The sequence below is a fragment of the Eleutherodactylus coqui genome, chromosome 13 (genome assembly GCF_035609145.1).
Source record: "Eleutherodactylus coqui strain aEleCoq1 chromosome 13, aEleCoq1.hap1, whole genome shotgun sequence".
Taxonomy (NCBI): Eukaryota; Metazoa; Chordata; class Amphibia; order Anura; family Eleutherodactylidae; genus Eleutherodactylus; species Eleutherodactylus coqui.
The window spans coordinates 57,350,499-57,375,079 of NC_089849.1; the positions used below are offsets into that span (position 1 = coordinate 57,350,499).

At 43.9% G+C, this 24,581-nt stretch overlaps 1 protein-coding gene across 4 annotated transcripts in view; it reads left to right on the forward strand.

Annotated features, from left to right (window-relative positions):
* Positions 1-24,581, forward strand: part of CHD6 (chromodomain helicase DNA binding protein 6) — a 108,184-nt gene that overhangs the window by 51,452 nt on the left and 32,151 nt on the right. For 3 of the 4 annotated variants that reach the window (XM_066586619.1, XM_066586623.1, XM_066586620.1), the window contains 13 exons: positions 7,007-7,156; positions 14,442-14,507; positions 14,922-14,980; positions 15,462-15,579; positions 16,849-16,935; positions 18,693-18,827; positions 20,205-20,326; positions 20,787-21,030; positions 21,176-21,352; positions 22,054-22,197; positions 22,987-23,242; positions 23,357-23,567; positions 23,862-24,057. In XM_066586619.1, the coding sequence (XP_066442716.1) occupies positions 7,007-7,156; positions 14,442-14,507; positions 14,922-14,980; positions 15,462-15,579; positions 16,849-16,935; positions 18,693-18,827; positions 20,205-20,326; positions 20,787-21,030; positions 21,176-21,352; positions 22,054-22,197; positions 22,987-23,242; positions 23,357-23,567; positions 23,862-24,057 (1,965 nt within the window). The remainder of the gene's footprint in view (positions 1-7,006; positions 7,157-14,441; positions 14,508-14,921; positions 14,981-15,461; positions 15,580-16,848; positions 16,936-18,692; positions 18,828-20,204; positions 20,327-20,786; positions 21,031-21,175; positions 21,353-22,053; positions 22,198-22,986; positions 23,243-23,356; positions 23,568-23,861; positions 24,058-24,581) is intronic. The other variant, XM_066586621.1, reaches the window with a different exon arrangement.

Here is a 24,581-nt window from a genome sequence, read left to right on the forward strand (position 1 = left end):
ACCTCTGTGTGTGTGTGTGTGTGTGTGTGTGTGTGTGTGTGTGTGTGTGTGTGTATATACTGAGAAGAGTCTACCTCCCCCTCTATGTGTATATACTAGGAAAAATCTACCTGACCTGTGTGTGTGTGTGTGTGTATATACTGAGGAGAATCTAACTGACCTCTGTGTGTGTGTGTGTGTGTGTGTGTGTATGTGTATACAGAGGAGAATCTACCTGACTTCTGTGGGTGTGTGTGTGTGTGTGTGTGTATACAGAGGATAATCTACCTGACTTCTGTGTGTGTGTGTGTGTATACAGAGGAGAATCTACCTGACCTCTGTGTGTGTGTGTGTGTGTGTGTGTGTGTGTGTGTGTGTGTGTGTGTGTGCATACAGAGGAGAATCTACCCGACCTCTGTGTGTGTGTGTGTGTATATACAGAGGAGAATCTACCTGACCTGTGTGTGTGTGTATATACAGCGGAGAATCTACCTGACCTGTGTGTGTGTGTGTGTGTGTGTGTGTGTGTGTTTATACAGAGGAGAATCTACCTGACGTGTGTGTGTGTGTGTGTGTATATATGCAGAGGAGAATCTACCTGACCTGTGTGTGTGTGTGTGTGTGTGTGTGTGTGTGTATACAGAGGAGAATCTACCTGACCTGTGTGTGTGTGTGTGTGTGTGTGTGTGTGTGTGTGTGTGTATATATATGTATATACAGAGGAGAATCTACCTGACCTGTGTGTGTGTGTGTGTGTGTATACAGAGGAGAATCTACCTGACCTCTGTTCGTGCGTATATACGGAGGAGAATCTACCTGACCTGTGTGTGTGTGTGTGTGTGTGTGTGTGTGTGTGTGTGTACGTGTGTGTGTGTGTGTGTACGTGTACGGAGGAGAATCTACCTGACCTCTGTGTGTATATACTGAGAAGAGTCTACCTCCCCCTCTGTGTATATACTAGGAAAAATCTACCTGACCTCTGTGTGTATATACTGAGGAGAATCTACCTGACCTCTGTGTGTATACGGAGGAGAATCTACCTGACCTCTGTGTGTATATACGGAGGAGAATCTACCTGACCTCTGTGTGTATATACGGAGGAGAATCTACCTGACCTCTTTGTGTATATACAGAAGAGAATCTATCCGACCTCTGTTCGTGTGTATATACAGAGGAGAATCTACCTGACCTCTGTTCGTGCGTATATACGGAGGAGAATCTGCCTGACCTGTGTGTGTGTGTGTGTGTGTGTGTGTGTGTGTGTGTATATACTGAGAAGAGTCTACCTCCCCCTCTGTGTATATATACTAGGAAAAATCTACCTGACGTGTGTGTGTGTGTGTGTGTGTGTGTATATATGTATATATACATACATACACACACACACACACACACACAGAGGAGAATCTACCTGACCTCTGTGTGTATATACGGAAGAGAATCTACCTGACCTCTGTTCATGTGTGTATATACGGAGGAGAATCTACCTGACCTCTGTTCGTGTGTATATACTGAGGATAATCTACCTGACCTCTGTGTGTGTGTGTGTATATACACTGAGAAGAGTCTACCTCCCCCTCTATGTGTATGTACTAGGAAAAATCTACCTGACCTCTCTGTGTGCATATACAGAGGAGAATCTACCTGACCTCTGTGTGTATATACGGAGGAGAATCTACCTGACCTCTGTGTATATACGGAGGAGAATCTACCTGACTTCTGTTCGTGTGTATATACGGAGGAGAATCTACCTGACCTCTGTTCGTGTGTATATACGGAGGAGTATCTACCTCACCTCTGTCTGTATATACTGAGGAGAATCTACATGACCTCTGTGTGTGTGTGTGTGTGTGTGTGTGTGTGTGTGTGTATATATACTGAGGAGAATCTACCTGACCTGTGTGTGTGTGTGTGTGTGTGTGTGTGTGTGTGTATATACTGAGAAGAGTCTACCTCCCCCCTCTATGTGTATATACTAGGAAAAATCTACCTGACCTGTGTGTGTGTGTGTGTGTGTGTATACTGAGGAGAATCTAACTGACCTCTGTGTGTGTGTGTGTGTGTGTGTGTGTGTGTGTATACAGAGGAGAATCTACCTGACTTCTGTGTGTGTGTGTGTGTGTGTGTATGTATATACAGAGGAGAATCTACCTGACCTGTGTGTGTGTGTGTGTGTGTGTGTGTGTGTGTATACAGAGGAGAATCTACCCGACCTCTGTGTGTGTGTGTGTGTGTGTGTGTGTGTGTGTGTGTGTATATACAGAGGAGAATCTACCTGACGTGTGTGTGTGTGTGTGTGTGTGTGTGTGTGTGTGTGTGTGTATATATACAGCGGAGAATCTACCTGACCTGTGTGTGTGTGTGTGTATACAGAGGAGAATCTACCTGACGTGTGTGTGTGTGTATATATGCAGAGGAGAATCTACCTGACCTGTGTGTGTGTGTGTGTGTGTGTGTGTATATATATATACAGAGGAGAATCTACCTGACCTGTGTGTGTGTGTGTATATATATACAGAGGAGAATCTACATGACCTCTGTGTGTGTGTGTGTGTGTGTGTGTGTGTGTGTGTGTATATACAGAGGAGAATCTACATGACCTCTGTGTGTGTGTGTGTGTGTGTGTGTGTGTATATACAGAGGAGAATCTACATGACCTCTGTGTGTGTGTGTGTGTGTGTGTGTGTGTGTGTGTGTGTATATACAGAGGAGAATCTACACGACCTCTGTGTGTGTATATACAGAGGAGAATCTACCTGACCTCTGTGTGTGTATATACAGAGGAGAATCTACCTGACCTCTGTGTGTGTATATACAGAGGAGAATCTACCTGACCTCTGTGTGTGTGTGTGTGTGTGTGTGTGTGTGTGTGTATACAGAGGAGAATCTACCTGATCTCTGTTCGTGCGTATATACGGAGGAGAATCTACCTGACCTGTGTGTGTGTGTGTGTGTGTATATATATACGGAGGAGAATCTACCTGACCTCTGTGTGTATATACTGAGAAGAGTCTACCTCCCCCTCTGTGTATATACTAGGAAAAATCTACCTGACCTCTGTGTGTATATACTGAGGAGAATCTACCTGACCTCTGTGTGTATACGGAGGAGAATCTACCTGACCTCTGTGTGTATATACAGAAGAGAATCTATCCGACCTCTGTTCGTGTGTATATACAGAGGAGAATCTACCTGACCTCTGTGTGTAGATACTGAGGAGAATCTACCTGACCTCTGTGTGTATACAGAGGAGAATCTACCTGACCTCTGTTCGTGCGTATATACGGAGGAGAATCTACCTGACGTGTGTGTGTTTGTATACGGAGGAGAATCTACCTGACCTGTGTGTGTGTGTGTGTGTGTGTGTGTGTGTATACTGAGAAGAGTCTACCTCCCCCTCTGTGTGTATACTAGGAAAAATCTACCTGACCTCTGTGTGTATATACTGAGGAGAATCTACCTGACCTGTGTGTGTGTGTATGTGTGTATATATACACTACCGTTCAAAAGTTTGGGGTCACCCAAACAATTTTGTGTTTTCCATGAAAAGTCACACTTATTCACCACCATGCGTTGTGAAATGAATAGAAAATAGAGTCAAGACATTGACAAGGTTAGAAATAATGATTTGTATTTGAAATAACATTGTTTTTACATCAAACTTTGCTTTCGTCAAAGAATCCTCCTTTTGCAGCAATTACAGCATTGCACACCTTTGACATTCTAGTTGTTAATTTGTTGAGGTAAGCTTGTGAAATTGCACCCCACGCTTCTAGAAGCATCTCCCACAAGTTGGATTGGTTGGATGGGCACTTCTGGCGTACCATACGGTCAAGCTGCTCCCACAACAGCTCAACGGGGTTCAGATCTGGTGACTGCGCTGGCCACTCCATTACCGATAGAATACCAGCTGCCTGCTTCTGCTGTAAATAGTTCTTGCACAATTTGGAGGTGTGTTTAGGGTCATTGTCCTGTTGTAGGATGAAATTGGTTCCAATCAAGCGCTGTCCACTGGGTATGGCATGGCGTTGCAAAATGGAGTGATAGCCTTCCTTATTCAGAATCCCTTTTACCCTGTACAAATCTCCCACCTTACCAGCACCAAAGCAACCCCAGACCATCACATTACCTCCACCATGCTTAACAGATGGCGTCAGGCATTCTTCCAGCATCTTTTCATTTGTTCTGCGTCTCACAAACGTTCTTCTTTGTGATCCAAACACCTCAAACTTGGATTCATCCGTCCACAACACTTTTTTCCAGTCTTCCGCTGTCCAATGTCTGTGTTCTTTTGCCCATCTTAATCTTTTTCTTTTATTGGCCAGTCTCAGATATGGCTTTTTCTTTGCCACTCTGCCCTGAAGCCCAAAATCCCGCAGCCGCCTCTTCACTGTAGATGTTGACACTGGTGTTTTGCGGGTACTATTTAATGAAGATGCCAGTTGGGTACCTGTGAGGCGTCTGTTTCTCAAACTAGAGACTCTAATGTGCTTATCTTCTTGCTTAGTTGTGCAACGTGGCCTCCCACTTCTTTTTCTACTCTGGTTAGAGCCTGTTTGTGCTGTCCTCTGAAGGGAGTAGTACACACCGTTGTAGGAAATCTTCAATTTCTTAGCAATTTCTCGCATGGAATAGCCTTCATTTCTAAGAACAAGAATAGACTGTCGAGTTTCAGATGAAAGTTCTCTTTCTGGCCATTTTGAGCGTTTGATTGACCCCACAAATGTGATGCTCCAGAAACTCAATCTGCTCACAGGAAGGTCAGTTTTGTAGCTTCTGTAACGAGCTAGACTGTTTTCAGATGTGTGAACATGATTGCACAAGGGTTTTCTAATCATCAATTAGCCTTCTGAGCCAATGAGCAAACACATTGTACCATTAGAACACTGGAGTGATAGTTGCTGGAAATGGGCCTCTATTCACCTTTGTAGATTTTGCACAAAAAACCAGGCATTTGCAGCTAGAATAGTCATTTACCACATTAGCAATGTATAGAGTGCATTTGTTTAAAGTTAGGACTAGTTTAAAGTTATCTTCATTGAAAAGTACAGTGCTTTTCCTTCAAAAAATAAGGACATTTCAATGTGACCCCAAACTTTTGAACGGTAGTGTATATATACTGAGAAGAGTCTACCTCCCCCTCTATGTGTATATACTAGGAAAAATCTACCTGACCTCTGTGTGTATATACGGAAGAGAATCTACCTGACCTGTGTGTGTGTGTGTGTGTGTGTGTGTGTGTGTGTGTGTATATACAGAGGAGAATCCACCTGACCTCTATTTGTGTGTGTGTGTGTGTGTGTGTGTGTGTGTGTGTGTGTGTGTGTGTGTGTGTGTATATACAGAGGAGAATCTACCTGACCTCTGTTCGTGTGTGTATATAGGGAGGAGAATCTACCTGACCTCTGTTCGTGTGTGTATATACTGAGGAGAATCTACCTGACCTGTGTGTGTGTGTGTGTGTGTGTGTGTGTGTGTGTGTGTATACTGAGAAGAGTCTACCTCCCCCTCTATGTGTATGTACTAGGAAAAATCTACCTGACCTCTGTATGTGTATATACGGAGGAGAATCTACCTGACCTCTGTGTGTATATACGGAAGAGAATCTACCTGACCTCTGTTCGTGTGTATATACAGAGGAGAATCTACCTGACCTCTGTTCGTGTGTATATACAGAGGAGAATCTACCTGACCTCTGTTCGTGTGTATATACAGAGGAGAATCTACCTGACCTCTGTTCGTGTGTATATACAGAGGAGAATCTACCTGACCTCTGTTCGTGTGTATATATGGAGGAGAATCCACCTGACCTCTGTTCGTGCGTATACGGCGGACAATCTACCTGACCTGACCTGTGTGTGTGTGTGTGTACGGAGGAGAATCTACCTGACCTCTGTGTGTATATACTGAGAAGAGTCTACCTCCCCCTCTGTGTATATACTAGGAAAAATCTACCTGACCTCTGTGTGTATATAATGAGGAGAATCTACCTGAACTCCATGTGTGTATATACGGAGGAGAATCTACCTGACCTTTGTTTGTGTGTATATACGGAGGAGAATCTACCTGACCTCTGTTTGTGTGTGTGTGTGTGTGTGTGTGTGTGTATATATACAGAGGAGAATCTACCTGACCTCTGTTCGTGTGTGTATATACGGAGAAAAATCTACCTGACCTCCGTGTGTGTGTGTGTGTTTGTGTGTGTGTGTGTGTGTGTGTGTGTATATGTATGTATTCCGAGGAGAATCTACCTGACCTGTGTGTGTGTGTGTGTGTGTGTGTGTGTGTGTGTGTGTACTGAAGAGAATCTACCTCACCTCTATGTGTATATACTGTGGAGAATATACTGAAAGGCTGTAACGTGCATGAGAAAGAGACCATTGACTACAGGGATGGAGCATACCTTTAAGGCTAAGAAGAGGCTGTAATTTCCAGTCTGGGAATAAATTTGAATAAAAAAGGGGCTTTACCTTCTAAGGGTAAAAAGTGAGGCGAGTGAGAGGGGTGGCACATTCTGCAGAGGGACATCAGTACATGCAGCCTGAGGAGAATCGAACGCTCCTCTATGTGCATACATAGTTTATTCCGCGTTTATTACGCGTAAACACCTGTACCAAATTAACTCGGGCGATGCCGGATATATTAGCTAGTTTCTTCTACTGCTGAGGTAAAAGGAAAGCTGTGCTGTGATTGGTTGCTTTCATAAGAGTGTGATGCCGAACTACTTTTCCGTGCCCCAACTTGTATGCTCTGGTACAAGCTTTAATTTCTGTTTACATACACTTTAAATTACAAAAACCTGCAGACTTTGCCATACAATAATGTCACACGGTCTGCAATTATTTATCGGCATGTTTGCTTGCTGATCATTCTTTCATGACTAAATACAGCTTTTCTTACTGTCAACACTTTGACATGTGAACAACTACTTGGGATATGCATCATGTTTGTGTTTTTTGTGATTCTTTGTGTGATTTGAATGGAGTTTTTGGTTTTCATTGTAAATAACAATCTCCCTTCCACATAGAAGAGGAGGTCGGGCCGTCAGGTGAAGCGGAGGAAGTATAATGAAGACCTTGATTTCAAAGTGGTGGATGATGATGGAGAAACTATCGCTGTGCTGGGAGCTGGAAGAGCATCTGCACTATCTGCTTCCACGTTGGCATGGCAAGCTGAGGTGAGACAACTAAGTTGTGCATGTGAATAGTCCGGAAACTGAATAATGGCGCATCCTTATTAAAGGGCCACTCCAGTGATTATTATAATTTTTTTTTTAATTCATTCAGTATGTAGCTATCGCCCAGTATATATAGGCTACCTTTGGTTACTTACTTCTTTATCTGAAACTCCTGGAGTTCTTCTCCTCAGATGATCACATGATCTCATTCTTACCGGCCAGATTTACTTGGGGGTTTGGGATTAATTTTCTAGTCAGTTTCTCAGTCTTTTTGATGCTGTTACATGGAAAATGCATAGAGGAGGACAACAGATACTCCTGTCACAAGTTACTGCTGATGATCACACAGCTTTTGTCACACAGTTATCATAAAGGAGATCTCAGCTCATCTTCCTGACTGTATACTTATGACCTATAGCTTATTTAGATGAATATAGAAGGTAATGATAATTAAACTGTCCCCCCAGCAGGCAACAATGGTATAGCCTCAGCTAAATGCTGTGCTGATGCATCATGGGATAGTTGTGAAACCTGAACGGACAGACCCGGAAACAGAAAGTTCTGTAAACCTTGCAGTGGCCCGGGTTGGTAATGCAGGCACAACTACAATTGAATTCATTGGTAGTAACAGAGCCTTGTGCTCTCTGGAATTAAAGGGATAACACACGGCCAAAAATATACATCCATGTGCACCTTTGTTCAGTTATCCACTGGCATACCGCTAGGAGTCGCAATTGCGAACTGCCGTGGGCCGGCTGTGGCTGGCATTCACGGAGGGAAGGGCAGTTACCCAGGGAGCCGGCAGTCAATTAAAGGCTGTAAACTCTCCCAATGCACGGTCCTCCCTTCCTTCCTTCCACTGAGAGACTGTAGTTGTAATTGGGCACAAGTGCAGTCTTTCAGTGCACTGCTAGTAGAGATACGAGGGACAATGACAGCTCAGCAATATGTTCAGGACATCCTGCAGCCACTTGTGTTCCTCTTATGGTGGCTTCCAAGAGGCAGCAGGATAATGCTCAGCCGCGCACACAAGGGGGTCACAGGAATGTCTCCACAACATTGTCACACTTCCGTGGGTGGCCCGGTCACCAGATTTATGGCCAATAGAACATGTATGGGACCATCTGGGACTTTTGACAGCTTACAAGTTTGCATGATCTAGAGACTCGGTTACTGCAAATATGGAGCGATATGCTGCAGGATACTATACGGAACCTGTATCCCTCCATGTCTGCTCGTATCACGTCTTGTATCCGAGTGAGAGGCAGTACAAGGTACTAGATCCTCCATGCCCACCCGTATCACAGATTGTATCCAAACTAGAGAAGGTACAACAGGGTACTAGAGCCTCCATGCCCCCTGTATCACATCTTGTATCCAAGCTAGAGGCGGTCCAACAAGCTACTAGAGCCTCAATGCCCTCCCGTATTACATCTTACATCGAAACTGGAGGCTGTACAACAGGGTACTAGAGCCTCAATGCCCGCCCGTATCACATGTTGTATCTAAGCTACAGGCGATACAGCAGGGTACTAGAGCCTCCATGCCTGCCCGTATCACATCTTGTATCCAAGCTAGAGGCAGTACAACAGGGTACCTGAGCCTCCATGCCTGCCCGTATCACATCTTGTATCCAAGCTAGAGGCCGTACAACAGGGTACTAGAGCCTCCATGCCCGCCCGTATCACATCTTGTATCCAAGCTAGAAGCAGTACAACAGAATACTAGAGCCTCCGTGCCTGCCCGTATCACATCTTGTATCCAAGCTAGAGGCGGTACAGCAGGGTACTAGAGCCTCCATGCCCGCCCGTATCACATCTTGTATCCAAGCTAGAGGCGGTGCAGCAGGGTACTAGAGCCTCCATGCCGCCCGTATCACATCTTGTATCCAAGCTAGAGGCGATACAGCAGGGTACTAGAGCCTCCCTACAAGTGTTCCGCTTTCTGTAATATATGATCCTCTTGCTCTGTTATTGTAATCACTTACTTATATTAAAGTTACAATCACACATAGAAAGTTTAATTAGATTCCGACAACTCCTTCTAGAGGAGGAATTAATTTGTATTTTTTTGACAATAAGTGTATGTGTACTTGTGTATTACGCAATTAATGTGAATAATCTGTTCTCGGTTCTTTATGTCAATACTGTTTTTTTTTTTTGTTTTTTTTAAACTCGTTTTATTGAAAATTAAATAGCATAGAGAAACTTACAATCGCAGGAAGGTGCAGCACGTAGATAATACACATAACTGTATAATTAGGTTGGTATAAAGGTTCAGTCAATGCAGTACAACATAGATAACACATTAATTCTGTAAAACCTGATCAGGTACACAGAAGCCAAATCTCCGAGGCCACAGGTCCCGCTCCAGAACATGTATCCACTATGGGGCACGTCTGAGCTCCAGAATGGATGAAGCCATTAATTGTGGTGAATATAACGTGAGGGGGGAATCGCACCACAGACCCCACACTTTATCAAATTTCTCAGGACACTTGCGTCCCTTGTAGACTATATAATTATATGGCACCACCGAATTGACCAGCTTCCTCCACATTGAGAGTGAGGGGTTCTTACGATCCATCCACCGCAATGCAATCGTTTTTCTAGCAAGGAACAAAGATTCCCTCAGAAAAATCTTTTTATGGTGTTGCCAGCTTTCTTCATCTAGTATTCCAAATAAGCAGATCTCTGGGCTCGGTGGAACAGGGACTTCCACAAGTTCAGAGAGGAAACCTGTGACCTCCCCCCAGAAACTTTCAATAACAGGACACTCCCACATCATGTGCCAAAAATCTGAATATTCGCAGGAACACCTAATGCAGTTTGTAGACTGTATTCTGCCCATTTTGTACAATCTCGCTGGAGTGAGATAGCACTGGTCCACTATATACAGCTGGATCATTTTATTATTGGCTGCTGGGGATACATATAGAGGAGATTCCAGGAGCTCTTGGAACGTATCGTCTGTTAGTGTCGGTATCAGTGTCCTCCATTTTGTTAGGGCAGAGGGTATATCCTGAGAGGCTCGTATTGAGATGAGGTGGGAGTATAGTGCCGATATGAGGCCCCGGGGGCCTTGGGAGCGAAGGATGCCTATTAAGGGGTAATGAGAAATAGCAGGTCTGGGTGGCGGGAACTGCGCCTCCAAAGCGTGTCTGACCTGGAGAAATCTATAAAAATGGGAACGGGGCAGATCATATTTATTTTGTAGCTGCTCAAATGAGGACAGGGTGTTCTGTGGATAGAGGTCTGCCAGGGTCCGGATGCCATATTGTTCCCAAATGTGAGCGTCCTCCAGTCGGAGTAATTCTGGGAGCCCATGATTACGCCAAAGGGGAGTGTCAGCTATTATGTCCATAAAATTGCCAATTGACTTGGCCTGCCGCCAGACCTGAGAGGCCAACCTATGAATTGGTAGCATTTTGCCTGTTAGGGTAGAAGGAGATTCCAGCAGGGGCCACAATCTAGGGATTTTAAGATAATGTGCCAGATGCGCCTCAGAGTTGGGGAGAGGGTCATCACTCAGCCAGCTTCTCAAGTGAGTTAGCTGGCCTGCCACATAGTAAATGAACAAATCTGGCAGGGCAGCGCCCGCGTCTTGCTTCGGCCTCTGAAGCGTAGAGATTCGTAGTTTGGGGCGGGAATTTCCCCAAATAAAGGAAGACATCAGGGACTGCATGGATTTAAAGAAGCGGGACGGGATATGCAGCGACGCATGCTGCATTATGTATAAGCATTTTGGTAATACTATTAGTTTGATAAGATTGATTCGCCCCGCTACCGAGAGCGGTAGGGAGCCCCATATTTTAAACTTAGACCTGAATAAATCTATGAGGGGGTATACATTTAGCTCTAGAGACTTTCCCACATCATTGGTTATCTGTAACCCCAAGTATTTAAACTGGTTTGAGATCCGGAGGCCGCAAAGTGAGTCAATATCGCCCAGACGACTCTCACGAGAAACAGGCATCAGGGCTGATTTAGTCCAGTTGATTTGAAGGCCCGAGAATTCACCAAAAGTATTAATAAGATTTATCACATGGGGGAGGGTTGCCTCAGGGTCCGCCAAGAAAAGCAAGAGATCATCGGCATATAAAGCCACTCGATCTTCCCTATCCCCCACTGTGACACCCCTATATAACTGGGTTTCTCGTAGAATCATTGCCAACGGCTCAATGGCCAGGGCAAATAGTATGGGGGAGAGGGGACACCCCTGTCTAGTTCCTCTATGTAGTCGGAAGTAGGGAGAACAGGATCCATTAATGGAAATAGCTGCTAGGGGGGATTTGTACAGAAGAGTGATCCAGCGTATAAAAGTCTCGCCGAAACCAAATCTCCGTAAAACTTGGAAGAGAAAGGGCCATTCAATGGAATCGAATGCCTTTGCTGCATCTAAGGAGGCCAAGGCCCAATCCTCTTCTCTGGCCGCCCCTATCTGCGTCACCACTTGGGCCCTCCTCAAATTCTCTCTAGTGGATTTTCCGGGCATAAATCCAGTTTGATCCGGGTGGATTAAATCCAGTATTATGGTATTGAGACGATTAGCCAGCATTTTAGTTAGGAGTTTGTAATCAGTATTAAGTAGGGAAATTGGCCTGTAGGAACCACAGTCTAGGGGATCTTTATCCGGTTTTAGAATTAATACTATTGTTGCTTCGTAGAAGGATGGAGGGAGATCTCCGTTCTCATAGGCCGCATTGTATGTTGCAAGTAATGTAGGGAGCAATATGTCTTGGTATTTGGCATATACCTCAATTGGAATGCCATCAGGGCCTGGCGATCTACCGTTGGACATTCCCGAAAGCGCTTCCGTTAATTCAGTCAGGGTAAAGGGTGCATCCATAAATGCTTGTTGGTCCTGTGTGAGTGTCGGGAATGTAGGCTTATTTAGGAAATTGTTCAGGGTGTCCTGAGAATGCTGGAATTTGGTGTTGTACAACTCAGTGTAGAACTGTTGAAATCGCATCCCAATCTGATCCCCGTCAATAAGGACTTCTCCGGAATCAGATTTGATACGTAGTATAGAGGGAGACGCTGAATTCTGATGGACTAACAGAGCCAGCAAGCTGCTGGATTGATTACCTTGTTCATAATATTTTTGCTTAGCAAAGAAAGTAGACCTACGGGCCTTCTCCTGCAGATATATGAGATATTGTCTTCCCTGACTCAACCACCTTGTTCTATTGTCATCTGAGGGGTCTGCGACATAAGTCGCTTCCAATTTGGAATATTCGGATGCCATCTCCTGCTCACATCGGGAAGTATTGCGTTTAATAAATGATATAGAGGAGCGAAGGCAGCCTCTGAGAAAGGCCTTAAGGGTCTCCCAGAGTAGTGCCGGGTCAGTATCAGGGCTATTTATTTCAAGAAAGGTGGCAAGCTGGTCGGGAATACGATCGTGTGGGTCAAATAGACTTAGCCAGAAGGGATGTATTCTCCAACCATGTCTATTAGTCTTACTATTTGCTATAGCAAATTCAGCCCAAAGGGGAGAATGGTCCGACACACCCCTAGGAAGGTATTGTACTTTCGCTACTGTTGAACAAGCACGGGCGTTACCGAAAATGTAATCAATGCGTGACAGAGAGTTGCTGCCGGCTGAGTGGCACGAAAACTCCCGATCCGCTAGATGTTTAGCTCTCCAAACCTCCTGCCAGCCTACCTCCTGAGAAAATGTAGTTAGTGTTGTAGGGTGTGGGTTAATAGAAATTGGCAGAGTAGTGCTAAATTTATCTAATGTTATGTCAAGCAACATGTTGAAATCACCCATACAGACAACAGCAGCGTTTGGGAACTGAGCCGCAAACTGGGCTGCCTGATGAAGGACAGTCAGGTTTGCCGGTGGCGGCAGGTAGACCCCAAGGATAACATATGGATTTGACTCAACCCAGGCCTGTATAAAGACATATCTCCCCTCAGGGTCTCTCAGGGTCCGACCAGGCTCCCATCTAAGTCGCTTGTGTATCAGGATGGATACTCCCCTGGAGTATGAAGTGTGGGTAGCGTGGATGGACCACTGGACCCAGGGCTTACGCAACCATGATATAGACTCTGGAGTCAGATGGGTCTCCTGGAGACATGTAATATGCGGGTTACAGCGCCTCACCTGTGAGAAAACCATAGAGCGTTTTCTGGGAGAGCCCAGCCCCCGGACATTCCAGGACAGCATAGTGAAATTAGACATTAATATTATACTTTACATGTAGTAGTAGGATAATCCCTAAGTTAAAGAAGGTGGACCCCCAGTAGTGGCCCAGGAGCATCCCAACCTCTACAAATCCCCTCCAATCACATATCCATACATTGTGCTGCACCAATCCTTGCAAAACTTGAAAAAAAACATAACTAAACGTTATAAACCAAACTTGAAGTTGCATGTGTGCCCGATTACTTAGAATGAGGAGAACATTGGTATTTAGTTCATGCAACATAGTAAATATAGGGGGAGAGAGTGCACCTTTCAGATGGCAATATATAGGGCACAATCTCACATTTCGCACCAAGCATAAAGTCCGTGGATCCCGGAAAAACATATATAACCGTTATAATGATAATTCCCTGAGGCGTGGGAGAAGAAGTCCCAAAAGGTCTCTGTCATGTAGTACTGCCCAATCCACACAGGGTAGGGGAACAGAAGGGAGTTGAAGGTGTTAAATACGAGGTAGAGAGGGCAGACCTCCGACAGGGTTACAACGCTTAGGTTACCAGTTCTTGAACTCCTGGAGCTCCAGGTCAACGTCTGGGCGATCCCGGGAGTCACTCCAACCAGGTCTCAGCCTCCGCAGGTGTAGAGAAGAAGATAGTGCGGTCGCCATGAATGACTCGCAGACGGGCAGGATACATCATGGAATACTGGATAGCAGCTTCTCTCAGCCGACGCTTGACGTTGACAAAGGATGCCCTCGTTTTTTGAAGAGTGGCCGAGAAGTCGGGAAAAATGGAGACGGTGGTGTTGTTGAATTTAAGTGCCCCTTTACGTCTAGCAGCTTGTAGGGCGGCGTCTCTGTCCCTGCTACTGAGTAATCGTGCCAGCATCGGTCGCGGTGGGGCACCCGGAGGTGGGGGCCGAGATGGAACTCTATGTGCCCGTTCAATGGCGAAGGCCGAAGAAAAGGCCGCCTCTGGAAGAAGGTCTTTCAGCCACCCCTCCATAAACGCACACGGGTTTTGTCCCTCAACACGCTCCTGTTTTTTTGTTTTTAATTGAAAGTCTTTTTTATATGCAAAGTTCATGGAAAGAAATCATCAAGCCTATTCATATCTGTTAATTTGTATTCTAGGAGCCGCCTGAAGATGATGCCAACATAATTGAAAGGATCCTTTCTTCAAGAGTAGTTCAGAAAGAGGTAAGTCACTATAGCAGGATTGTAAGTTATGTATTTACCAATGTGTGAATGTTTGTTGGTGTGTGTTGCTTTATGTATGCCTGCTCATATAGCGGACTGTAGGTTAGGTGCACACATAGGTATCAATGATGATCCTTAAGATGCCGACAGTCGTCCAGTGTAGAAGAACCCTAAACATGTATGGTAAGTGTGCGCTAACATGCAGCATGTCCCTGAGATCACGGCTGAAGGAGCTGATAGCGTAAGTGGAATCCATAGATATATACTATTTTACACTTCGGTTTGAGTGCAATCAACACCAAGTACTGAATATGTAATTGCCTTATTTTATAACTTCATACATTTTACTTCTAATAGAAGAATTAAATGAATTTGTAAGTAAATATTTAATCATCCACATTCCGTTTTTTTCAGATCACTCCTGGAGGAATGCCAATGGAGTTGGAGGAATTCTATGTCAAGTATAGAAACTTGTATGTCATTTCAAGTTATATCTATTATTGTGACTGATAATTGCCAGCTCAGACCAAGACAGCTTGGAAGAGTCGGCTGTAATCTGGCTGATCACACCATTTATATATTGATGGTCAAAGGGTTTTCTGGGACCTTGGCTGATCAGCAGAGTGAAGGGTTGTGGCCCTTTACTGTTAATGCAGGCAAACCGGCTTGTCTGTACAAGTGGCTGGGCTTGGTCCTGGCAACTCGGACACATTCAAGTGAGTGGAACTGAACTGCAGAACCTGACAGATCCATTCACTGTGCTTGTGAAATGATTTGAGGGGGAAGTTTGTGCCAACTGCTGATCATAGGAGGTCTGACCCATCCGTACACCCTTCCCCATTAAAGCTTGGATGTCCATAAACCTGAATTATGCTAGAAATCTCTGGTGTCCCTTGCTGCTTTTTTTTAACCTTTTTTTATTGATGGCTGCTTTTCTTTTTTGTTCTTTCGTAGTTCCTATCTCCACTGTAAGTGGGCAACGCTAGAAGATCTTGAAAAGGATCCAAGGATCCAGCAGAAAATCAAGAGGTTCCGAAACAAACAAGCACAGATGAAGCATATTTTCACTGAGGTTAGTAGAATGTTTGGTGCACACAATGCTACACATGTATTTTTCCTTTTTATATTGGCATTTTCTGCTTCTCTTGATATGAAACATGTAATCTTGCAATTTTATCTGAGGAGCATTTTCTACCAGCCCTGTTCACGCTTTTCTCATATATTACAGGATCCAAGGTAATCCATTGTGTAAGGGAACCAGTTGACTTGATCTGTCAGGTTTCTGTATGGTACAATATGGGTAGAATATAGACTCCATTATTCTACCAATGGGGTTCACCAAAAACCTGATGGAACAGAACCATGATATCAGTGTGAACAGAACCTAGCTTCACCAGAACATGTATCCGCTTTAGGCTTACTACACACCGGAGAGCGCGATATCGGGCTGTGAAACTGCATGATATCACACTCATCAACATGCGATTACCTGAAGATGCAAGCTATTTTTCTATAAAAACGCCTCTAAAGATGAGCGAGCATACTCGATAAGGCAAACTGCTCGAGCGAGTAGTGCCTTATTCGAGTACTTGCCCGCTCGTCTCTAAAGATTCGGCTGCCGGCGGGGGAGAGAGGGAGAGAGATCTCCCCGCTCTCCCCCGCCGCTCCCCGCCCCCTGCCGGCACCCGAATCTTTAGAAACGAGCGGGCAGGTACTCGAATAAGGCATTACTCGCTCGAGTAGTTTGCCTTATCGAGTATGCTCGCTCATCTGTAAACGCCTCCCATCACTTCAGGCAAAGTAGCCATCCTCTGAGATCACTGGGAAACCACGCATCACACGCAATGCCATGTGTTTTCCAGACCCATTGAAAACAATGGGCGATGCGTTCCACGGGAACGCTCAAAGACGGGACGTGCCACAATTTTTAGTCTTGCAACGTGCAAATCTCGCACAATTTTTTGGCCATGTGAAAGCAGCCTTTGACTACGTTCACACATAGAAATTGTGGGAATTTTCTGTTGTGAAAAACCGACGCCACAATCCACTTTAAAATTCTGATGTAGCTTTACTCTCTGTATGGAGTACTAACCCCAAGTGATTTTGGATTGTCTGGAAGATCCAAAATGTAATATTGCAATTACAATAACCCGTTTGTCATAAAATGGAAACACGTTATTGACGTACATCTTGACTAACTTTGATATCTGCTCGGGTAAGGCCTCCGTGTTTGGAGAAATGTGAAGGATATTTGGTTTCGTTCATGTATAGATGTATGGGTGTGTGTGTCGAGACATTAATACAGCAATGCCTAACTCATTTCTGTATTTTTCTATTTTAGCCAGATGAAGATATGTTTAACCCAGACTATGTGGAGGTGGACAGAGTTTTAGAAGTTGCTCACACAAAGGATTCTGACACAGGAGAAGTGAGTTGACAGTAATTCTCATTAAATATGCTCTACATACCTACTGATCACAGTATGTCTAATAAGTAAGCACATGCTAACAATTTTTGAGAAATCGCCCAAAAGTTGCTCACTTTTATGCTTCAAAAGTATTTCTTGAAGGTAATTTTAAACTGTTGGCAACATTCCTGCCGCATAGACCCCACTCAGGGGGGGGGGGGGGGGGATTGGCATCACAACAGGAATTATTGGCATATTTAGAATCGATTGATTCCAAGAAACAGTTATCAACTTGTATAAACTTGTACAGCAATATAACCAACAATGTATAGGGATGGGGGGGGGGGGGGGCAGGGTATAACAGTACAACACAATATAGGCACTTTGTTGGTGTTTCACAGGAAGTCGGGATGGTGAAATTTTATATATACATATACATATTTTTTTCCCCCTTTTCCTAAATGATGCAATCATTTATCCCTCTCCTTGATGATACACTTTTGTTCAAATAGTCGATAAAGAAGCTAGAGTTGAAGGTGGTAATGTAAATTAGGGATATTGACAAAAGTGTTCCATGGTTCCCATACTGACGCAAATTGTGCTATCTGGTCCTGGCGTATGGCAATCAACCTCTCATTCGGAAGAGTCCTGCAGCAAGTAAATGATTTGAAGCACAGCTTAATTTTAAAAAGGGATTTGCTTTCAGGCAACTATTTTAAAGTGGTTGTCCAGAACTTCCACTATTGATGACCTATCCTCATAATAGGTTATCAATAGCTGATCGGCAGGGTTCCCCTCTGAACAGCCGATTTATGGGGCCGCTGTCCGTGTGGACAGTGATAGAAGCAGATAGCACTGTCTGCATTGCAGTGGCATGGTTTGGTTGCTGTAGGAGCCATGCCTGTAGTGCTGAATTGGGCCACTGCAGCATTGACAGCACAATCCGTTTCCAGCGTTGTCTGCACTGACCGCAGGCCTGACGATCACCTGTTTGATGAGGATCCCAAGAGGCAGACCTCCTCTATCAACTATTAAGAACGTATCCCGAGGATACAATATGGATGGTAAAACTCCTGGACAGCCCAGTTAAGGCTTGTCTTACTGATAATATTCTTAGTATTGCATCCAATTGCCAGAGGTTGATGGAGTAGGAAGGGTGTCTAGGGCTCTATTCACATTTGCTTCAAAGCGTCTGTTTTTGGCTGAATGCACACGGCCGGGTCGGATTCCCTAGCGGAATCCGACCTGGTGCCCAGCCGGTGACTCCTGCAGTCCGGATGGCGCAACATCATCGCTGGAATTTGAGGCGGATTGGACGGCTTCCCTTCGGAAACACGCTTTTACATTGCATGCTATGGCCGGTATTTGCTGTGGAATCCGGAGGCAGTCGCCCGCTCCGGATTCCACAATGCAAATCTGGCTGTGTGCATTGAGCCTTAGGCCGCCTGCAGACGGGCGGGTCGGATCCGGCGGTGAGGATTCTCGCCGCGGGACGCGACCCGAGTGCCTACAGCGACCAACGCGTACTCACCCGCGCCCACCGGAATGATAAAAATGTCATTAAAACCAATGAGGCGTTAATGAAAACACTTCTCTATATTGTGAATGTTACTGAATAGCATCACGTGGAGACAAATGCAAGTGTGAATGGAGCTGAAGCAGAGAATAAAAATCTGATATAAATTGTTGGTGATTACACACTCGCTGAGTAGCCTTGGCTTGTATGGCCATTTTCAGCAAAGATGAACTTAAGGCCATAAAACTGTATTCTCCCACAGGAGGTAACACATTACCTAGTGAAATGGTGTTCACTGTCTTATGAAGAAAGCACCTGGGAGCTCGAGGAAGATGTTGATCCGGGCAAAGTCAAGGAGTTTGAGACTCTGCAAGTTCTCCCTGACGTCAATGTAACGGTATAGTACCACAGACTTAATTCTTTAGCGGAATTAAGGACACACATTTATGTTTCTAGTGAAGAATGTAAGTTTATTAACATATTATTTTGCTCGGTTGTCTGTATGAGGAAAACCTAATCCTTTACTGTAGTACCACTCTTCATCAACACTTAAAGTGACCCTCTGGTTTTGGGACAGTATGCTGTTTCTTGTCTGAAGGGGGTGTCTTACCTGCAGGTGTTCTTCTCTGCCATCCATCAGCTCTGAGTTCTATTTTCGGATGCCTAAGATGGCCATAGCAAACTTCAGACCATCTAATCCACTCTGTGCATTGGTAGTATTAGACTAGCAATGCATTATACCTGCTGTCTGTTTGGCTAGAGCTGCTATAAAAAAAAGTTATAGGACTTTAAATGCAGTGATTTAGAAAAAAAAAAATTTCCAAAAAAAGGTTGGTTTTTTTTTATTTTAGAAAAGTGGAAAAACCTGAAAAATATAACAGATTTGGTATCATTGTAATCGTACCGACCCGCAAAAAAAAAAAAAAAAATTTGTGTCATTTATGTTGCATAATTAATGCTGTTAAAAAAAAACGCCAAAAATCTATGGCAGAATTTATGCATTTTCTCTCCCTGCGATCATAAAAAAAACTAATAAAAGTTTTACAATATAATATATGTACCCAAAAATGGCACCAATAAAAACTACAGATCGCCACACAAAAAACAAACAAGCCCTTATACGGCTAAAAATTCAAAGGCTATTAAAATGGGTGCTATTTTTTGACTCATGTGGATAAGTAGGTTCATAGAGTTAGAAAAATGCTAACCGTCTCTAAAGAGGACCGGTCAGATGTTTGGATATGTCTATTTTAGTAAATACTGCCTTTCTTTATGAAATAGCAATTTTGTAGCATCCTTTCTTATAAATCTGCCTTGTGTTGTTCCTCAGTAATTCCTTCTGGAAAAGGCAAATCTGGATCAGTATCTGACAAATGAATACGAATATGAAGGCAAAAACGGCCAAAAGTAGTACATGCTGTGAAATACAGCCATGTAAATAGATACATAGATTTACATTAATTCCATATTACAGTCCGCAAAACACAGACCAAATACGGAGTAGAAATCCGCTTGTCTGTAAGCGGCCTGCGTGCCCCCTGCAGGAGTCGGTACACAATTGCAGGAAGAGATTATTCTAATTGTGATGTGTGGTTTAGCTCTTCATAGTAACCCATTGCGCTAAAGTACCTTTTTTTTAATTGAACTCTTCTTGCTGTGGGAGAAGGAGACCTTGTGTTATAAGCCTTCTCTATGAGCTCTGCCTTTGCAGGCTGTTTGTCTCACTTTAATAGAGCTTGTATTATAATTACAGTGTTTTGTTGTTTGGGTATAGGAGAGACCGTCTTGTGAAAGCTGGCAGAAGTTGGAGTGTTCTCGTACATACAAAAATAATAACCAGCTAAGGGAGTACCAGCTGGAGGGCATGAATTGGCTACTCTTCAATTGGTACAACAGGTGAGATTCTGTCTCCGCCCATCGATCTAATTTTTAAAGGGGTTTTCTGACCACCTCAATATTGGTGGCAGTGGGTTGGATGAGTATGAGTAAAGTCAAAAACACACCCACTCACCTCTCACTGTGCGCTGCTGCCGCTGGCCTCTGCTTTGGTCCTCTGTTTGCGATGGCTGCAGCCAATGGCAGGGATGTCCTCAGTGACGTCTCCTAAACCTGCCTTGGGCCTTCTACATTAGAAGCCCACCAGACAGGTTTACGAGACGTCACCAGGTGTGTGGGTAACGTCACCTGTCAGATGCTGGATCACCGAAACGCTGGTCCGGCGCTGCGATCAATATATTTCTTTTAGATTGTTTTGGGCATGGGGAGCCCGAAACTATATAAAGGAAATAACTCTTAAAACCCCTTTAACCGAAGTATGCAAAAATTCTATAATATTCTTTTGTATGGCTTTATGTAGAAAGAACTGCATTCTCGCAGATGAGATGGGCCTTGGTAAAACCATCCAGTCTATCACCTTTCTCTCTGAGATCTTCTTTATGGGCATTCGAGGACCTTTTCTCATTATTGCTCCACTTTCCACAATCACAAACTGGGAGCGGGAGTTTCGTACGTGGACAGAGATGAATACTGTTGTGTACCATGGGAGCCAGATTAGTCGGCAGATGATCCACCAGTATGAAATGTTCTACAGGGATGCTCAGGTGAGCCGGTTACAATGGCCAATCTAACGTTGTGTTGTAATTCCATCATATCACACTCACTAGGTTGCTATTTGTGCAATTCATTGTGTATCGGCTGTACTGGGATGCTGTATTTAGTAACCATTTAATGATATTTCTTGGAAAGGGAGCTCCTGTCCCAGGAATCTTCAAATACCATGTGGTTATTACAACGTTTGAGATGATTCTAGCAGACTGTCCAGAACTGAAGAAGGTCAGGTGGAGCTGTGTCATCATTGATGAAGCTCATCGGCTTAAGAACAAGAACTGCAAGCTGCTTGAAGGACTCAAAATTATGCCACTGGTGAGTATACAACAGATCTCTGTAGTCCTTAGAATTGATATATTACACTCAATGGGGCAGATTGACTATTCAAAATATGCCAGTTTTACAGTAGTGTTTATGACAGTTCCTGCATGCTCCATACCACATTGCACAAAATTTTGACAAAATGTTACTGCAATTTTTGGCATAAACTAAACCAACTAATATAATAGGTGGTCGAAAACGTAGACTAGACGGTCTTAAAATTCAACAGATTTACCATCCAGCCATGTTAAATCTGGTGCATTTTAACCCTTTGCAATCCAATTTTGGATTCAGGGTTTACTAGGGGGTTTTCTCATTCTGCCATTATACAATGGAGCCATCTGCTGGCTAGAGCCAGTACTGCGGTATGGGACATGCTGAAGAGGCCCCCGACAACCGAACGGCCAGTGATATAGTAAGAATACCCTGCCGGACGTCTTCCAACATCAGAGCTGTACAGCCTTCAATGAGAATGTCTTTAGACATCAGACAGTGGATTGGAAAGGGTTAAGACTGTCTGTCTTAGTTTTTTGCATTGTCTACTTTTTAGACAATATTAGTAAGTGTTCTCCAATATCTTGAGTTGGTGCTGTGCTTAGACAAATTAAATCAAAGTACGATTCTAATGTTTAGACTAAAAAAAAGTGATGATTTCAGTGCCCCTTTGTTGCACAATCCTCTTTTGTGTCTTCCAGGAACACAAGGTTCTTCTCACTGGCACCCCCCTTCAGAACTCAGTGGAGGAGTTGTACAGCTTGCTCAACTTTCTAGAACCAAACCAGTTTCCCTGTGAAACCGCTTTCCTTGAGGAGTTTGGAGATCTAAAAACTGAAGAACAAGTAAGTTGTATGTCAGGCTGAGGATTCTTATATCCCTTATTTGCCTCAGTAGGAGTAGGAAATGTCACTTAAGAGAGTCCTTGGATGACGTTGTGGTTTTGATCCGGCCCTCTAACCGGGCTTTGCGGTTTTGCCCTCTCCGCCTTGTGAATCAGGCGTGTACTACACCAGAAGACCTTTGGAGTCTTCAGTTGCTGCTGTTCATACCTCTATACTTACAACAACTTAAGAGAGTCAAAATTCAAAGATGGTTATCACATCATTGTATGTGAACTACTTTATTTAAAGGGGTTACTCTATGAAAAACAATTATCGCCTATCAACACAATTGATGATAAATGTATTACTGCTGAGACTACATGATCAGTAGAACAGGTGTACTAAGCCCTTATTCTTGAAGAGTTTGAATGGCCCAGTAGTCCTGCATGTGCTCTACCACTTTATTCAGAGTGTATAGGAGCAACGTAAATAGTTGAGTACACCTCTCAACTATCCCCATCAGCCTCATTAGAAAAATTGATTGAAGCAGCTGAACACATTCATGACTACTTGAAACGCTTCTGAAACTGGGTTCAGGACCCTGTTCTAGTGATCTGTAGGATCCACAGCATACATCATACATTTATCACCTATTTTGTTAATATCCCCACTAATAGAACTTCTGTTTGGTCTCTAGAGGGCCTTACAGCATGCTTTGTGCTATGTGATAAACTTGAAGAAAAAAAAAAACAAATATGGAGTTCAGTTCTATGGCTAAAAGGCATATCCTGCTGTATGCTTTACCTTCAGGTGAAAAAACTGCAATCTATCCTAAAGCCAATGATGCTTAGGCGATTAAAGGATGATGTAGAGAAGAACCTGGCTCCAAAGCAAGAAACAATCATTGAGGTGGAACTGACCAATATTCAGAAAAAGTATTACCGGGCAATCCTGGAGAAGAACTTTACATTCCTGGCCAAAGGAGCCAACCAGCATAACATGCCTAACCTCATCAACACTATGATGGAGCTCCGGAAGTGCTGCAATCATCCATATCTTATCAATGGTGATTATGAACTGTATTGTGGCTATATCCTAAATACTTAAGATGGGAACACCCATTTAATGTGTAAAGAGCTTGGTTGGCCACATATAGTTTAACCTGTTATTTATGCTTTAGGTGCAGAAGAGAAGATTCTGGAGGACTTTCGCAAGACTCACAGTCCTGATGCATCGGATTTTCAGTTGCAAGCAATGATTCAAGCAGCAGGAAAGCTCGTACTGATTGATAAGTTATTGCCAAAGCTGATTGCTGGTGGACATAAAGTTCTCATCTTCTCACAGATGGTGAGATGCTTGGACATCCTGGAGGACTATCTCATTCAGAGGAGGTGAGGGGAAAGTCAACAGAGCGAGGTTACAGACAGTGGCATGCATTTGAGATATACATTCCTATTTCACGAGGGGCTTAAAAATGGACCCATAGCCCAGTCTTCAATTTCTCAACTGCCTTATAGGGCATGTGGATGCTGATTGATTGGTTGCTATGGGGGACTTTTTTTTCCACTCTGAGCCAGGTTATATCTAATACACATCTACGTTGAAACTCAGGATAGTCTGTATGGTATTTGTCACAAATGTATATAATATTTAGTATCACAGTAAGATCCATTTGAATGTTATAGATACACATATGAACGAATTGATGGAAGAGTAAGGGGCAACCTTCGTCAAGCAGCGATCGACAGATTCTGTAAACCAGACTCTGATCGCTTCGTATTCCTGCTCTGCACTCGGGCAGGAGGTCTAGGGATCAACCTGACGGCTGCTGACACTTGCATTATCTTTGATTCCGACTGGAACCCTCAGAATGATCTACAGGTAACATCACCTTTTATTGAGGCAGTTTTTTATGTTATGTTTGCATAATCTAACGTAAAGTTTGAAATCTGTGGGTCCAAACACCATAAATCCTACTTTAGTTATAAGATTGAAGGGTAACTATCATTTCTGTAATATACTTGCATTAAAAATGTGTTGCTTTGACACTAAATCTCGATTGAAGTGGCTGCCACTAGGAGTCTCCCTTCCAGCTTCTCTGCAATACACTGTCATTGGGTACAGAGCTTCTGTAGTTACTAGGACACAGGGACATTTCCTTAGTAATGGGGGGAGGAGCGATCTTCATAAGGCAGTTCCATGCACTCTGAGGCTACAGACTGACAGATCTGCAGACACTGTGATAATGATCCTTACAATCTCTGCCTCTCCTGGGGGAGGGGGGGTTGTACACACATTATATTGGGTTAACTCACGATTTGAACAGAATGCTTGAATCCTCCTGGGACAGCAGTGGGGCAGGCATTCAGATACCACATTCCTGCTGATTGGACCACAGACAGTGC